The sequence below is a fragment of the Primulina huaijiensis genome, chromosome 11 (genome assembly GCF_012295235.1).
Source record: "Primulina huaijiensis isolate GDHJ02 chromosome 11, ASM1229523v2, whole genome shotgun sequence".
Lineage (NCBI taxonomy): Eukaryota > Viridiplantae > Streptophyta > Magnoliopsida > Lamiales > Gesneriaceae > Primulina > Primulina huaijiensis.
In genome coordinates, this window is record NC_133316.1 from 23,980,622 (window position 1) to 23,999,505 (window position 18,884).

General features: G+C 30.2%; 2 protein-coding genes across 3 annotated transcripts; both read left to right on the forward strand.

Moving 5' to 3' along the window:
* The first annotated feature begins 849 nt into the window (after nt 1-849).
* Nucleotides 850-5,335, forward strand: LOC140987467 (pyrophosphate--fructose 6-phosphate 1-phosphotransferase subunit beta). Of its 2 annotated transcripts, none has more exons than XM_073455983.1 (15): nt 850-1,124; nt 1,212-1,322; nt 1,773-1,826; nt 1,926-2,032; nt 2,149-2,254; nt 2,599-2,662; nt 2,884-2,972; nt 3,288-3,419; nt 3,581-3,751; nt 3,839-3,954; nt 4,188-4,299; nt 4,396-4,480; nt 4,665-4,709; nt 4,916-4,984; nt 5,062-5,335. In XM_073455983.1, exons 2-15 carry the CDS (start codon nt 1,266-1,268, stop codon nt 5,136-5,138), a joined length of 1,284 nt encoding a protein of 427 aa, XP_073312084.1. In that variant the 5' UTR covers nt 850-1,124; nt 1,212-1,265; the 3' UTR covers nt 5,139-5,335. The 2 variants fall into 2 exon arrangements, with proteins under 2 accessions (XP_073312084.1, XP_073312083.1); XM_073455982.1 differs by having other exon boundaries at nt 851-1,124; nt 1,201-1,322.
* Nucleotides 5,336-9,564: 4,229 nt separating this feature from the next.
* LOC140988113 (uncharacterized) lies at nt 9,565-10,862 on the forward strand. Its single transcript, XM_073457049.1, has one exon. The coding sequence runs from the start codon at nt 9,631-9,633 to the stop codon at nt 10,639-10,641; it is 1,011 nt and encodes a 336-aa protein (XP_073313150.1). The 5' UTR covers nt 9,565-9,630; the 3' UTR covers nt 10,642-10,862.
* Nucleotides 10,863-18,884: the final 8,022 nt, after the last annotated feature.

Sequence of the window (18,884 nt, forward strand, 5' to 3'; positions counted from 1 at the left end):
TGCAAATTTGCGTTCGTATTTTTTGTTGGCTTTAATGTTTAGCCAGTGTTCTAAATGACGGTTGAGACGACCGATCAAGATTTTTAAGTCGTAGTCAACGAATTTTAAAAACCTAATCAAAATCAACTAATTTTAAATCTCAAAACTCTAGCACACCACACTTTCTTTTTTTTTTTTACTTTTGGTTTTCAATCTCAAGTCTCAACCACTGAGCCCACCACACATTGGGTGCATATGTAGAAGATTTGGAAGATTCGTTATGTTTATTCTAGTAATTGTTCTAATGATAGATAACATATTGAAACTTTAAAATTTAAACTTAGTTTTTTGGTAAAAGTAATTAAATTACTTTGTTAGCATAATAACATTAATATAATGATGAATCTTTATTAGTTATCTTGTTAATTTGTATTTATATATTTATTTACACATTATCTAGATGATATTATATTGTATGAAGCTTCTTTATGATTAAACATTATTTAACTACACATCTTACGTAAAAAATGATTACTATTTGTGATTATATTTCATGATTGTATATCCTTATCTAAAAAAAATTATTTAAAAAAATTCAACCGCCTGGGCACTGCCTAGGCGGCCGAGGCGGTAGGCGGTCACCGACCACCCCACCACCGCCTCCCGCCATTTACAACCTTGTGTTTAGTGGATTAAGTAGTAAACATAGAGTGGCATTGAATGTTGGAATTATTATCTTAGCAATGCATGAGTACAAATTTATGGTTTGATGCTGATATTTCGGTGATCTGTGAGACAAATGAAGAAATTGAAGACGTAAAAAAAAATTCATGGCCTATTTCTAGGAGGTCATACACTCCTGATTTCTCATTGTTGTTTTAATAGTTTCAAGCTATGTTTCAAATCTATCTATCGATTCAAATGACCAATCAGGACTCAGGGGTATAGGGAGATGTGGATTATAAATAAGTTGATGGTTTGCTTTATTGCAGATGAGATAGCAAAATTGTTCCCTTACCTCTATGGACAACCATCAGCAACCTTGGTGCCTGGAGATTTGAGTTTGGTTCACGGTTTGAAGATTGGAGTGGTTTTATCAGGTGGCCAAGCCCCAGGAGGACATAATGTTATTTCAGGGATATTTGGTAAGGGTTGATTTACTCACCATTTTAAGGTCAAATGTTTTTGCCGATTGATACATCCAAAAAATGTGTATACTAGATTATTTGCAGGATTACTGAAAAGGAAGCACATTGTATGGATTCAGAGGTGGACCTGCAGGAATAATGAAGTGCAAATATGTAGTATTGACATCAGAGTTTATTTATCCATATAGAAATCAGGCAAGTTGGTTCTTAAGTGAGTTGCTAACCCCATTGATTTTTGCTGGTATTTTTAGTTATTACACGGGGAGAGAAACTGGCAAAACTGAAAATTTGAGAATCTGACATCCTCGTATTGAATAAAGACAAGTTGTTGGAATGCTGGATAAGTTTTTTTTTCTTTGCTTTCCAAATGTTGTGCTTTTTTGCCTGATTTATTTTTGTATAGATATGCTTATCTGGTGTTATAATACAATTTCATTTGTACGGATTCAAGGATTGAGATCTATATGCAATCGCTGTCCCATGTACCAGTTGAGTGACTATTTTTGTGTCGTTTTTCCTCATCGAGGCACTTTGTTTTATAATTTTTGTAGCACCACCATGGTCTCCAATTAGCCAGGTCAATGTGTAAATTGTTCACATCAGGTTGTGAGATGTGTTCATTGTAAACCCGTGAAATTATTTCAGGGTGGATTTGATATGATTTGCAGTGGAAGAGACAAAATTGAGACTCCCGAACAGGTTTAGATATAAATTTAATGCTTGGTAAGCTTTACAGTTTACCCAGATAAACTTTTTTTCTTTTAAAGAATGACAAATGCAATGTTAAATCTGGTGCAGTTTAAACAGGCCGAGGAAACATCCGTCAAGCTTGATCTAGATGGACTTGTTGTAATTGGTGGAGATGACTCAAACACAAATGCCTGCCTTCTGGCTGAAAATTTTAGGCACAAAATTTACTAAGAATACATAGCTTCAACTTTCTTCTATTAATGTATTTGTATTTTGTAGGTATATAATTGTTGTATAAGTTTGGCCTCCTCTTCATTTTTGATATTTTCAGGAGCAAAAATCTGAAAACTAGGGTAATTGGATGCCCGAAGACCATCGATGGTGATCTGAAATGCAAGGAGGTTCCAACAAGTTTTGGGTTTGATACTGCGTGCAAGGTGATGTTTTAAAATTTATTCTTTTAGTTTCGCTCGTACGTTCCAATTATTTATCTATGCATATAACTGGCAACCAAGTTTTTTTTTTTATCAATGATGGGTTGGCCCTTTACAACATGATATTCTCGTGAGAATTAGCTAAAGTTAACTTGAGAAAGAGTTGTATTAAAGTTTCTGTGTGAAATTCATATTTAAAATTCTTTTTTGGCAAGAGTTGTAACACTGATAACAGAAATTGATTACTTGTGGTCACGTCAAAGTCAAAGCATGCTTTTTTGTTGCTTATTTCATTTTAATTATTTTTAATAGCATATCTAACTCATTTGTAAAAAATACTCCTGCAGATATATGCGGAAATGATTGGGAATGTCATGGTAGATGCTCGTTCAACAGGGAAATACTACCATTGTATGGCATACTTGTTAAAGACAATTAAAAAATTAAATGCTTCACATTTCTGAGAACTCGTGCTCTTAGTCTGGATGATGAAGCCATTTAGAATTGTAAATAGAGCTAGGTCGACAGCATTTAATTTATCTTTTATAATCAGTTTCCTAGATAGAGGTCATTATCTCTTCGAAATTTCGATTTAAAAGTCTGCAGTTAATATAATGTTACCTTACACGTAGTTGTTCGGCTGATGGGGCGTGCTGCTTCTCACATTACGTTGGAGTGTGCTTTGCAAACACATCCAAATATCACTCTTATTGGTGAAGAGGTACTTTTCTCTTTTTGTATCTCATGCTACTTCATTTTTTTTACATTGATTTGTATAATACACATTCAGTTTTATAAACTTTCAAATGCTACTATTATTTTATTCTCGGCCATTATTTGTTCTCCCGAGACTTGAAAAGGTTGGAGAAGGGAGTTCTTCGTAATGGAACCGTATAAAAAATATTTGCTTATTAGTATATCTAGTAATTCTTCATGATTAAATTGCTCATGATTAACAATGACTTCTTAATATTCATTCCTTGGAACTCCCAAAAGGGCAAAATAATTGTTGCTGATGAGTTCAATCTTGCTGTAGGTTGCTGCTAACAAACAGACTCTTAAACATGTTACAGACTACATTGCTGATGTGGTATGCAAACGAGCCGAACTCGGTCATAACTATGGTGTTATACTTATACCAGAAGGACTTATAGATTTCATACCAGAGGTAAAACTGGGTTTTCTGAAACTTTATTTTTGTAATATCGTTCAATTTTCTATGCAATTGCACTAGCATAAATTTGGATATAAAACTCTATTTTGCTGCTTTTGTATGGATCTATTTCTCTTTGCTGATATTAGTTTTTTACCTCGTACTTTGATTTACAGGTTCAGCATCTCATTGCGGAATTGAATGAAATTTTGGCCCATGATATTGTGGATGAAGCGGGTGTTTGGAAAGAGAAACTCACTGCTGAGTCTCTTCAGCTTTTTAATCTCCTACCCCCAGCAATCCAGGATCAATTGATGCTTGAGAGAGATCCACATGGAAATGTCCAGGTATATGCATTGCATCCTGATTTTAATCTCTATTTCTGCCTTACGTTTCGAACTTGTGTCACAAATAAGTTTATCCTGTGCCTACAGGTGGCCAAAATTGAAACTGAGAAAATGCTCATTCAAATGGTTGAAACTGAGTTGGAATCAAGGAAGAAAACAGTTGGATACAAGGGTGATTTCAAAGGACAGTCTCACTTCTTTGGGTACTTTCTGTTTCTATATCTGTGACAATTTTAATAGTGTTTTTATTCTCTTATCATATATTTTTCTTTGCAACAGCAATACTGTTTCTCCTAAGGGTACAATATAGTAGACTCTCTGGTCTTGTGTTCACACCCCCGCAGATTACCTATATTTTCTTCTTTAATAATTTATTAAATTCACCCAAGATTTTCTTGACTGATGATATCTTGCATATGTTTAATTTTCAAGTCAGATACGAAGGAAGATGTGGTTTGCCATCTAATTTTGATTCCACGTACTGCTATGCTTTGGGTTACGCGGCTGGAGCACTGCTTCAAAGTGGGAGAACGGGATTAATATCTTCTGTATGCAACTTTTCTATTAAATTTTACGTTTAGCGAATATTCAGATCAGGTTTCTGTCTCGAAATTGGCTTTAATATTTTTTTAAAATCGTTTCAGGTGGGAAACTTGGCTGCTCCAGTGCGTGAATGGACTGTTGGTGGAACAGCGCTGACTTCCCTAATGGATGTTGAAAGGAGACATGGTATTCTAATGTTTCGCACCTTATATTTCATCAATTGATGCTCCTTCCCATGAGAAGATCTATTCCCATGTGATTGTCTTTACCTCATCCCAGAATGATCAAGAAGCCCTCTACATGAGGAGTTTGTGATGTTAATATCACATCACTTGTTTGATTTTTGCTCAAAATTTGTTCTGCATTGCAGGTAAGTTTAAACCTGTGATAAAGAAAGCAATGGTTGAGCTAGAAGGTGAGATTTTACTGCACACTTTACATCTTTTACTTTTTGAATTTGCATTTGACGCATGACTTACCAGCTTGCAATTTCACGCTTTTAACCGTTTAATGTCCGTGTTGCGCTCAACATCTGTGTGGTTCTTTGTAAATACATAAAAACTGATATTAGCACTACACACTTCAAGAACCAGTTTACCTAGTTTATTGATTACTCTTCAGGTGCCCCATTCAAGAAATTTGCATCCTTGAGAGAAGAGTGGGCTCTTCAGAATCGATATTTGAGTCCTGGTATGCTTCTTCAATATGGAATAATTTTGTCAAGTTCTAGAGCCACAGCGACTTGTTTTGCCTTACCCTATTTACAGGTCCCATTCAATTTTTCGGCCCAGCATCTGATAAAGTCAATCACACCTTGCTGCTGGAACTTGGGGCTCAAGCATAAATGTGACGACCCTGTTTTTAGCTAGACACAGTAAGTAGCTGAGCCTTGTGAGCTTTACGTTACTCTCAACAGACGGAAGGGCTATGTTTCCTTTGTGTTTTTTCAAAGAACTGTATTTCCCTGCATTAAGATGGTTCTTTTAAAACGCATATCTATTTTTCCAACCTTTCGATTTGAATAAAATGCTAAATAATCTCGAGCTTGAACTCATAATCACAAGGTTCTTTTACGATTTTTTTATATTGTGCATGCAAAGGTGAGTAGCTGTAGGGCCATTGTCCCGCCTAAATCAAAATCTTCATATCTAATGACGTCTCCTTCTCACATTGGAATTGATTAAAACCCAATTGTTCAAGCATACATTTAATACCTATGTAGCGTCAACATGGGCTAACACATTTTTTGTTAGAACTCCGAAGATGTTAAGAAGAACTGTTTCGCAGTTTTGTTTGTTGGTTCCAAATCATTGTCTTTAAATCCGCCTGGTACGCCAGAAAATCATTGTTACCCTACTGGTTCGATTACAACAAACTTTTCTTATTCTCCTCATTCTTATCGCACGAACTCAATCTTCTCCAACTCCCCGACATTTAAAAGATCGTGTTAGCTGAGGGCGTGTTGTTATTTTGACCATAAACATGCTCTTCGTTGTTTGATTTGGCTACCTTTCTAATTGAAATTGATTTTGACGGAAAAAAATTTGCATCTTGTGGATGGTATCTTGAATGGAAATTTATAATTTTGCTCTTTGCATCTTCACAATTTTGTTATTTTATCTTTTCAAATCTTGGTTTTAGTCGTATTATCTTTTAATTTTTGACAATTTTTTTTTGTAATTTTTGTTTTTTTTTTGCTTTGCAAGAGTGCTAATATGATATTGTTGTATAGTCACCATGTTAGCACCGTGCCGCATGAAAAAATAGACCAAAATTAGATGCAGAAAAAAAAAAATCAAAATAGAGGAATCGGATTGAAATTCTATAATATAGATGATAAAAATAGAAAGAAATATAATTTTTCTTAATTAATGTTCTTCTACCTTTGGCTTACAATCTAACGGGATAATGAAACACCACTTGGTACTTGTGTACATAGTTAACCCAAGGTAAGATTTTTATTTTACTAAATCATTCGAAGGTAGGGAAAAAAAAAAAGCTAGTGTAAAACTATTCGGGCAAATTGTGTCTTAATTGAAATAGAGTTCCTAGAATGCGAAACAAACAAAAAAAATAAAGAAACTTCGTATATATATTCATTATTAAAACATATGGCACGTTGGCATCTAGTAATGCTCTAATAATAGAATGATGCCTCTTGGGCAATTAGTGTTTGACATTTTGACTGGAGACTGAGAGAAAAATTGTCCATCGATTTGATAGAAGTTTCACAGTGCACGATATGCCATGGTACTTTTTGCATGTGACGACTATACACCGAGATGAGTGAAAGGCATTATTATCAAGTGAGTAGGTATGCTCATATAAAATAAAGCGATTTTTGCACCACGTACAATATTTATCTCCAACTTATTTACTTCAAATCTTACACCAAAAAAAATATTCTCGGAATATTTCATTTACTTTACATATATTAATTATTATATTTTATTTGATATATTTAAATTATGACTAATGTTTTATTATTAATAAATTTAAATAATAATATTTAATTTTATCTTCTAAATGTATTTTTCTTCCGATTATTGTATTTGTATTTGAATTATGTGTTTCAAATTATATTTGTATTTCAATTATATTTTTATTTTAGTTATGAATTGTATTGTTATAGTAATTTTTTGTATTTGTATTAAATTACATTAATTAAAAATCATTAAATCAAATTAGTTTTTAAATATTAATAATTAACATAAATAAATATTTTAAAAATCAATAATTATATTTTTTAAAATTTTTAAGATTAAATATCTAATTATTAAAATAAATATTATACTATTATTTTATAATATTCACAATTTTTAATACAAATATTTATAATAAATACACATTTAAAAAATTTTTTAAAAAAAATACCGCTGTACCAAATTGGCGCAAGGGAGAGCCTGCGCCAAATTTAGCGCAGAGGAGAGGGGCTGCACTATTTTAGTGAAATAGTGCAACCCCATTGGAGCATTGAATGCTGTGCCAAAATGGTGTAAGCGCAGAGTTGGAGTTGCACTTAAGCAACCCAAAAACGAATTGCTTCGGAAACGACGCTTATTATGAGAACAACCTGGAATATATGGAATCCTTTCAAAATAGTTGTAATGGTAATGACAATGAATTCAGACACGACAAACAGTTGCACTTATGATGACATATATCAGTCCACCATACACTTGTGTGGTATACATCAATTATGCTTATTTATTTCATTTCCATACGGGAAATGCAAACCATCTAACAAAAAAAGTACATCACTTTGAATATGTCCAAAAATGTTTTTTACGTGGAATTGGGTTTCCCGAGATATATATGAGAGTAGATTTTGGCAAAGTTTAATGAATTAAATTGACAGTTAAAGATTAGGGACCAACCTAGGCCAGCAAGGAACTTTATTGGTTTAAGAAAACCGTAGATATGAATCCTACACTGAAAAAAGAACTGACACAACTCGGAGCTTTAAACTACGGTTACAAACTTTAGTTTATAATACTAAACTGACATTAAACCCGTTATTTACATTTCCCTGTTCAGATTATTGGGAAATTGACGGCGAAGTTGCAAGCTGGATATTATTTAAATTGAATAAAATTGCTGCCAACAAAAAAATAATAATAATCAGAGACTTAAAACAGGTTTTCGCTTGTACTTCAAATTTCTACGTTTTTTTTTTTGGCAATTTACTTGCTATTTCTCTATTTATGGATAAAATTACGTCAAATTTAAAAAATCATAAACAGAAAATATTGTTTTCAACACATATTTAAAGTATGATTATCTTGCTAATTTTTATAATTTCTTGACTTTAACATAGTTCTCTTCCTAAGGTGTATTAAAAAGATCAGGCAAAAGGAATAAAATGATTGTAGCTATATTCAATGATAATTTTTATTTCAAAATTTAATTTTAGGACAATTTCGTGCATTTTTGTAAGAAAAAATATTATACAATATTGTATAGATAAAATTGTGTTAAATACGCAGTATATATTGTATAACGCCAGCCGGAATAAAATGGCGACTCATTGCTACCATTCCGGATTTGGCTGCTGCTCCTTTGATTTCTAAATAACATACATGCACGGGTTGATTTTTCGCCCCATCACTTGAAATAATTTTGGAAAAATTCGTAGAAATCGAGACGAGTGAGTCTCTTAGACAGATCGATTTAAATTAAACTAAATTTCAATTTCAAATTCTTAAATCTTGAACACACAGGATTCTTAAACTTAACTCCTGAGGAACTCGAACTATAACTCACGCTTTATATTTAATTGATTTTGGCATTGGGTGGCGCCGTGATTCTGTCAAATAATAAACAAACCCATCTATTTGAAATCATTCATTCATTCATTCGCTGACGAATAAATAAATAAAGATATATGCCTCACATGTAGAGTCCTTGAGAAGCACTTTACCAGGTTAACTTACTTAAGTTTGCTTTTAAAAAATGTAAAGATGTAGGCCACTTGACTTTAATTAGGCTCCATTAAACACAGAGAAATAATATATCTGTACAATTAATTAAGAATAAAAAAATATAAGATTCTAGAATTGAGATTTTTGAATTACGTCGATAAATCTTTAAGTAAAATTTAATTTTGAAAAAAAAATAAAGAGAAGAGGACAACAAATAGATTTAAAAGTTGAGAGCTAATAGATAAATTAAATACCAATTTTCAGGCGTCACCGCAACACCATTTTTGTAAAAGACCTTGTAATAATATTTAAATAGATTATTTGTATTCATCTTCGTTGTACTTTATGCATTAAACGTTTACCTGTCTTATCAAATATAAAAATTATACATGTCAACATATGTCAAATACAGAAAATATAGGAGAAGTGAAAGCAGAATACGTAAATTTAAAGTGTGTATGTATCAAGAGTCCTACTTCAATATATATATATACACTTCATTAAGGACCCTTATTTGGATTAGCTATGTTAATATCAGTGGAAATTATAACATATCATATATAATTTGGAGATTTATTTAAGATCAAAATATTTTTTGGGTAAAGATACTTAACATATATATATGTGACCGATACATATTGCAAATATCTCTACGTGCTTAAATAATAAAAAAAAATCTGTCACAAATGAGATGCATATATCATATTTTGATTAGATAAAATGGCTGGTGGGATATAATATCACAGTGAGAGCTATTTTTTAATTAATTAATAAATAGTTATTAANATTTTACATGTATTATTTGTGGGGTCTCTTCCATCTAAAACTCTGCCCTATGGCTATATAGCCATTAAAAATTTAGATTAAAAAAATTTGAGAGAGAGATCAAAAATAAAATTTGTCTTCTCAAAGAAAATGGAAAAACAAGAGCCCCTTCCTCGGATTCTTTCACCATGTAGCAGTGGAAGAAGACGAAGCTGCGATTCCAACTCACCTGAATTCGAGTTTTGGATGCTTCGGAACCCATCTTTTCCTCAGCCAAATCTCCTCTCTGCCGATGAGCTCTTCTCCGACGGTTTCCTCCTCCCACTGCACCTCCTCAACCTCTTCGATGACCCTACTCCTACGCCTCCGCAGACGATGAGTGCGCCCCCTGAAGCAACCGGATCGGAGCATGGAGCTTCGATAATTGAATCGGCTGACCTGCTGTCAGCTGCCAATCCTTCATTCACTTCCTCAAAGCGTTGGATAGATATTTTTAAGAAAGGTGAAAAGAAAAGCTCGCATTTATTCAATGGTGTAAAGGCAGATGATAGTAGCAAAGATAAGGACATTAACAGTAACAGTAAAGAGAAGAAGCGAGAGAAGAAGAATGGTGTTGGTTCGAGTAAAGGAGTAAGCGCCGCGGAGTTGAATATAAACATATGGCCTTTCTCGAGGAGTAGATCTGCCGGAAACGGCGCAGCGCGCCCACGATCGGCGGTGGCGACAAGGAAAGTGAGCAGCGCACCGTGCTCTAGGAGCAACTCGTCGAAGTCCAGGAAATGGCCTAGCAGCCCAAGTAGAGCCGGAGTTCACTTGGGAAGAAGCAGTCCCGTTTGGCAGGTTCGCCGCGGTGGAAGTGGGCGGAGGCCGCCGGATACATTCGTGAAGAATCCTCAAAAGGGCATCAGGAAAGATGGGAATGACGGCAGCCGGAAAAAACCCCCCGCTGAATCCGTCGGTGGACGTTCTAATAAAGCTAGAGTTTTGGGTTTAAATGTCCCCATGTGCATTGGCTACCGACAGCACTTGAGCTGTAGAAGTGATCAATATAGCGCCGCAGATGTTGCCACCGCGGTTACTGGTGGTAGTGTCTCCGGCGACGGAGTACGTGGCGGTAATTTATTCAACATCCGAAGTCTTTTTTCCAAGAAAATATATTAATTAATACAGTTTTTTTTTTCCTATATGTCCAAAATATTATTTATAATAATTTTATCTATGTCTAAAGTAGTGGAGTTGACTAGTTGTTGATTGCAGTATCAAACGGCGAGGAACAATATCCTGACTTGGAGATTTTGTTGCATTTTGTATGTATTTTTTCTTTTTTCTGGCATTTTGTAATAAATTGATTACCTCTTATTTATGTACACAATAATTTCGTCCAATGCGCTTCCGTAATTATATTATAGATTGATTGATTGATTTAAGACAATTGAATTAAAAATTGTGTTCCATAAATTTATTGAATAATCCAAATATTCATTTTTTTAATAAAAACATTATATCCATACACTGATGCATATGATAACCCAACTCTGTCCACTTAACCCGAGTCTATCCAATCACAAGTTTCCCCAACCAGCCAATCAATTAAAATTTGAAGAATAATCCTTTGTATTATTATTATTATTATTATTATTATTATTATTATTATTATTATTATTATATCTAATAATTAATATCATATTAATAATCACCCTATATATCATCCTAACCAGCCAACTAAACTTAGCCCAAATAAGACTTTTGACTTTACAACAATCGACCAGACTTGATCTTCAGGCCCTATATTTATTTTAGAGAGATTTGGGTTTTCGGATTAATAATTAGATAATAAAATATGTCCCACCTTTTAATAATGTAAGTGGCTACATTATTATTATAATAATATATCATCAAATGTCATTACATGCAGTTATCGTATGACAGTTTCTAAGACAAACTTACATTATGAAGGATGTCCTGTTGCGTTGCTTCCTTCCTTTATTTATTTATTTATTTATGTATTTATTTATTTAATATAAAGATTATCAATAATAGAAAAATGTTATATACTTCCAAGCATTTTTGGTGTTTTATATTATTGAAATTCAGTTTTAGTATTTTATTTTTAAATATTTTAAGATTTTATTTACGTGATCATGACATGATATCGACATGACACTATTATGTAGTATCTTATCAGTCTTTCTGTGGAAAAAAAATTTTTTTTTTTTAACAATTAAGATATAAGATAAAAATTAAAAGACCAAAATTACAGCCATGTAATATAGAAGGGTAAAATTATATATATATATATGTGTGTGTGTGTGTGTGTGTGTGTGTGAGATCCGCTTTCGGCCCAGGTAAAAACTTTTTTTAAATATATAATATTTCTTAGCCCAATTATTGGATAGGCCTTTGCTAGTTTGCATTTAATGAACTCTCCTCTCTGTCATGGAGTCAGCCAGGCCCATATGCCTCTGGGCCATGGAACCAATTAATTCAACCATATTAATTTACTTGAGAGATTATTCCGTGTATGGTGGGGAGTATAAGAATCGGAAAATAAGAAAAAGAAAAAACCATTTTCTAAGACATATATCTTTGGGGAAAAAAATGCAACATCAATCCTGTATATTTTTCTCTATACGATTTTGTATATATATGTTGTCAAATTCCATTATTTATCCCTTATTTTTATTATTTTGGTAATTTTAGTTTTTTTGCGACATCGAGCTGATATGACGCATACATTGCGCTGATGCGTGCAATTCTACATAAGCTAAAAAATTCAAGATTGAAAGATACAAAGCTAATACTGAATTGGACAACATAAAAAGACCAAATTTACACACACAAAAAAACAAAAACAAAAACAAAAACAAACATATATTACCAAAATTACAGTTTTTCTGTATTTTTTCTCCACAATTTTTATCTTTAGGATAAAGTTTAAATCATAGAGTTGATTGATGTTGAGTATTGATCAAGAATGGTAGAGGTATTGTCGATTATCAATCCCAAATTTTTTAAATTTGGTAGTGCATGTGGATGCATGAGCCACTCAAGATTAATGGTGGCTATTTAATCCACGATCTCTCTATATATGCTTATGTATGTATGTATGTAAAGCCTAAGTTACTTTGATAAAGGAAAAATGCAGGAATATCATATCTAATATCTTGTATGGGACATGATAAGACATGATAACGAATACTTAAGACAGCCTAATGTTGCAAGATTATCATTTTAATATTATAGTTCAATTTGAAATTGTTTCGACACAATACGAATAAAAAAATTACTTCACAATTTAGATATACGCGGCAATCAATATATTTTTTTTAGCGAATCTAAATACATCGGGCAACAGTAGTTTGGCCAACCATAGTGGAATGGATTGGACGAGAAAAAAGCAACATGTTGTCGGCCAAAAGATATGCACTCCATTAATGTACGCCTATCTTCAAGATTTTTATGATCATCTAGCTAGGGTTTGGAACACAAACGGGGACCCTCCAAATACGTGATTTTTATTCATAATACTCAAGGTTACGCTTAGATGAATGTATTTGATCTGGAGGGACTAATTTGATTCGGAGAATAATTTGAATAATGTATTTGAAATGATAATCATTTAGAGTGTATTTGAAATCTATCGTAATTACTACAAGAAATGTATGAGTTGAGAGATAGAGTGATTCAGAAATTCACTTGAATTTTGTATATCTAAGTAAGAAAAAACTTGTGTGAGACGGTCTCACGGGTTGTATTTTGTGAGACAGATCTCTTATTTGAGTCATACATAAAAAAATATTACTTTTTATGCTACGAGTATTACTTTTTATTGTGAATATCGGTAGGGTTGACCCGTTTCACAGATAAATATTCGTGAGACCGTCTCACAAGATACCTACTCATCTAAGTAAGTCAAAGAATTTGAAATCTCAATAGATTTAAATTTCATTATCTCAAATTCATCCGTCCAAGCACAACCTTAAATTAATATTTTAAATATAATCTCTTAAACCACAAATTTAATATGTTTCAGTTTTTAAAAATACTATTAAATTATATATCATATAATAAAATTTACAAATTAATTTCATTAAAAATTTTCCAGTATTCTTTAAATTAATTCGGTTACAAAATCAAAAGAATTTAATATCAACGACACCAAAATATGACATTCACATGGAAAATATTCGATATCACAAGGTAATCAAGAAAGTGTTTGCGATAGCTATGCTTTTACATAATTGATTAAATTTATAAATGATGAATAACTAAACAAAAATCAGAAAGTAAGTAATATTTGAAAACAAAAAAATAAAAAACTGAAAATCAGAAATGAGTAGTGTTTGATAAATAATTGATCATAGAGTAAATCTCTTGTGAGACGGTCTCACGAATTTTTATCTGTGAGACGAGTTAACCCTACCGATATTTACAATAAAAAGTAATACTCTTAATATAAAAAGTAATACTTTTTCATAGATGACCCAATAAGAGATTTGACTCACGAAATTGATCCGTAAGACCGTCTCACAAGAGTTTTTGTGTTGATTATAATAGTAACTTGTTAATATAATTATTTTTATAGAAGCAAAATCAGCATCCCACCAGAAACAGAGTTTTTATTAAATTAAATAGAGGTTAACTCAAAATATGAGTTTTAAAAACACACGAATGGATTATTTTAAGCCAAAAATCAGAAATTATTTTGTTATTTAATGATGGCATAAACTCTTAAGTTGTTCTTAACTCAATACTTTATAGATTAAATTTTTTGTTAAAATCATTCAGTGGATTTTTTACATATATAATTTAATCAGGAGTCTTGTCAAGTTGAAGGAATAAAATGGAATGATGGGCTTGCTTTTTGCCACTCGTTGGAAAAACGATAAAAATACATAAATGCCAATTTAGAAAAGTTGCATCTTTCGTTTACGTGCTAACTTATCGGGTCGTGTCCATAGACCAACATTATTTCGGCCTTTAATTTGTTATTTACTTTGACACCGTTGAATTTATATATTCGTTCATTTATTATCCAAATATGTTACGTGCATTGCAAAAGATTTTCTTGCTTGAAATTGAGCATATATAGGTTGGTTTGTGTTGACTTTAATTTTTGTTCCTAAAGAGGTGCATTGAGTACAGATTTTTGATGACTTTTGTACGGGTTAGAAGTATAGAGATATCCAATCTAGACATTTAATGACTCTATAAAATTATATTAAATACAAGAGTTAAAATTTAATATACAACTATAAATTGTTAACAATTTTATATCCTTCAACCTAAAGATTTTGATGGAATTTAAATGTAAAATATCTCAAAACTCACATTTACTTGCTTTCATTTTTATTACAAAATAATCTCTATACAAACACAAGTTATAATTCATTATCATTTTCTTCATAAGTTTTTCATATTCTTTTATAAACATTTTTTTTCTATTGCTAATTTTTATTTATGGTTGTTTAAAATTAATTACCATTATTTATTTTATTTTTCGAATTCTGATCACAAAACTTACTAGATTTAAAATCATATTTTTTCAATAAAAATATTATTTTACTATAAAAACAAAACAATTATAATATTTGATTGTCACGTATATTGAAAAAAATAATTGTTTTTAATAAAACAAATTTATTTATTTTACTAATTATTATGTAAAATTTGATGTTTTAATTATTTTCTATATTTTTTTCTAACATGTAACTTATTTTGATTATAACTCAAAATCCATCAATACGATAGTAAATAGATAATTATATGAAATTAAATATATTAAAATTTTATAAAATTACAATGATTACAAATATTTAAACTTCTTTATTTTATATTTTCAAATTCAAATAATTTTTTATTTTATCTTTAAATATATTTTTAAAAACAAAATTGTGATATTTTTTATTAAAAATAAATTAGTTAAAATGAATGAAATTATTTTTATTAATATTGAAACATTATTTTTATATAATTTTTAAAAATATTAATTAATCAACCAAATATATTGAATTGACTTGAATTATAATTGAAATTTAATTGCAGAAAATTTAATATTGATTTTTTATTTCATAAATCAAATTGATAAAAAAAATTAATATGGATGAATAAAAATATTTTAAACAAATAAAAATTATTTATGCTTAATTACTAATTTAAAGCAATAAAAATACATAAGCATAATTTATAAAATCCAGTAGATTCCATTAAAAAAAAAGGTTTAGAAATGTTTGTCTTACAGAATAATTAACTCCACAAAGTCCGTCATATTTAACAAGTCATCAAATATATGCAACAAATACACCCCTAAATATTATTTTCCAATGAAAATTTCAAATTTAATTTTTGAAGCTAATCTATTGAAATCCAAAAATGAAAAAGCTTACTTCAATTGATTTTTAAAACTAACTAGCAGAAGTAGAAGGACAGAAAAAGCAATATAACAAATTAATAATGTACAAAATTTTCAAGATACGGGCAAAACTATTTTTTAACACGTGTTTTAAACAGATCTCACTTTAATGACTATCCACCTAATTTTAATAAACAAAATCTCACACGATTCAGAATGTACAATAAAACTTATTCCATCATCGTAAAATAATATTAAACATTAAATTTTTCTCAATAAGAATATAAACCAAACATTATTAAATTAAATATATTCATAATTTGTATTTATATGTATACACTCTACGGGTGCGTTTGGTATAAGTGATGAGATAAATAAATGATTGATTATGCTATAGATAACATGATTGATATATTATTAATCAAACATTATGTGATACTATTAAGATTGTTTGGTTCAACATTTTGAATATGTGATTAGCTTTTAAATATTAATAAATTTACTATTATACCCTTGTTAAGTTTACTTATTTGTTGTACACATCTGAAAGCAATACATAATATTAGATAATAATAATAATAATGTTAATAATAAAGATATTAATAATCTTTGAAATAAGCGTAAATATCATAAAATTAAATATAACAAAAATAAAAAATTATTGATAAGCATAACCAACATTAAAATTTAGTTTTTATTATTTTATTAAAATATATACAAATAAATTATTTTTTCAAAATAAAAATATATCTTTATATTTTTTTAAAGTTTAAATCAAATTAAATAATAATGATATATATTAAATATCATGATCGACATCTAACGTACAACACTCTAAAATAAACTTTTTATTCAATAAATAACTTAATACTCTAAGAACTAAGATAAGAAAAATGTAATTTATTAAGTTTTGATAGTGTATCCCGCTTGATTTGTTTTATTAATAATCAAATAGTTATCTACAAAATTGGATATTAAATCGGATCAAAATGATTATTAAAACTTCTTAAAATTTTAACTAAACATTAGATATGTGTTTGAATATTAATCTATCCTTGTTTAATCCACTCAACCAAACATTCGGACACACCCCATCTGCATACGCGGAGAACAGGTCTATGGGAAGGATTTAGCGGGGTTAATGGGCCACTTATCCCTAAACTATTATCATTTAGTAAGTAAAAATGAAGACCAAAAGTTGGAGAGAGACTAAACTTACCTAGGAAATACGGTGGCGAGATCGAAATGGAAAGTTTCAAACTATTTTAAATTATTTAAAGATAAATATTTAATAATAACAATATGTTCCTATGCTAATTATGCAATCAAAAGGTGTTTAGCTTTCTCATAATCTTCATAAAGCGAGCATAAACAACGATCTTTAACTCAAAAAGTTCGACCACACCACTTATTATGATTATAGTATATTAATTACACTAAAATACAGATATATATACTTGGTTTCCAATAAATTTACGATGAATAATTGTCAAATTCATTGTATTTTTGTTGTTATCTAACTTGTCATAATTATGTTTTAAGTCTGTTTTTTTCTTTGTTGGTTTTCAGTCATATTTAATTACATGTTAGTGTGATGTTAATGAAGAAATAATAATGTGTCATCGAAAAATACTATCACAACATTAATTGTTATTCTTCGTAAGATAAAAAATTGTTGATTAAACTAAAAGTTATTTCTAAAATTAATGATGCAACTAAAGTCTTTTAAATCATATAACAATCTAACATCTATGTTGCAATCGCTCTTCTCGTATGTACAATGATTGCTTCCAAAACTAAATATTTTTATCAATTTATAAAATGATTTAATATGAAATTAATTCTAGTAGTTATGATATGAAAAAAGTTACAACAAATTATTTGAATAAATAATATCATTATTATGACAGTTAACTTAATTGTTTAGATTCGTCAAACATAAAATAATTTATCGGTATATTAATACGTTCATATATAGATATTCGATATTATAAAAGATTACTGTAAATAAAACAATAAGAAAATCTTTAAAACAAAAACTACATCAATTTTAACATAATCTACTATAAAATAAGCTTGTGAATCGAAAAATGGCTAAAAGGAAATTCGATTTGCTCTATAAAGAGACTGAGAGCACTGGTGATGGACAAGACCTAAAAGCAAATGCTACTCATTCAAAAGCTATCTGCGTTTGGACAAAACCAAAACCCTAGCTATACATACATATATATATATATTAGCTGTAAATCTTAATAAGAGGGATGATGATGACGTCTTACAAGAGGTTTTAAGACAGCTTTTTATGAATCCTTACGCCATAATTTATGACCTCACATTACATGCAACACTTAGCTTGTGAGAAACCCAACCCTATCAGGCTATATACTCTGCCTAGCTACGTCTAAATTTTAACCTTTTTGAATCTAATTCTCAGTACTGCTAAATTCTTACTGCCTCAATCCAAGCTCTCACCCAATAAGAGAGAGAGAACCTTTCTTTATAAATTTTTCAGGGTTTCTTTATTTTTTTAATAACTGAAAATATAAATGTTTAATTATTAACAAAAAAGTTTTGAATTAAGTTTCGTGTTTAATAAATATTTGAAATGGCCATAGTTAATTTATTATCATGACCCTAAACACTATACTTCAGCCAGACCTATGCATTTTATAATAATAAATAACAATTTAACCTTCAAAATATAATATGACAGTGGATAGGACATTGAACTCGGCAGAAAAGACATTGCAAAATGTACTATAAAAAAAGGTTTGGTTACCGGAGCAAGTCACCGGGTTGGGGAATGTTCTTCTTTCTGCATTCAAGACATCTTATTGAATAATTTCTTTATAATATATATTATAATTATTGCAATATATATTCGAAATTATTTTTAGTATTTGTCGAAATTAAATAATTCATAGAAAACAATTATGGTCTAAGACTCTAAATCTGTTGCTTGGAAGTGTAATGACAAGTTGTATTTATGTTCTAAGAAATAACAAGAAAATCTAAATCTAAAAATAATAAAAGTAAGGCCTCATTTGTTCCA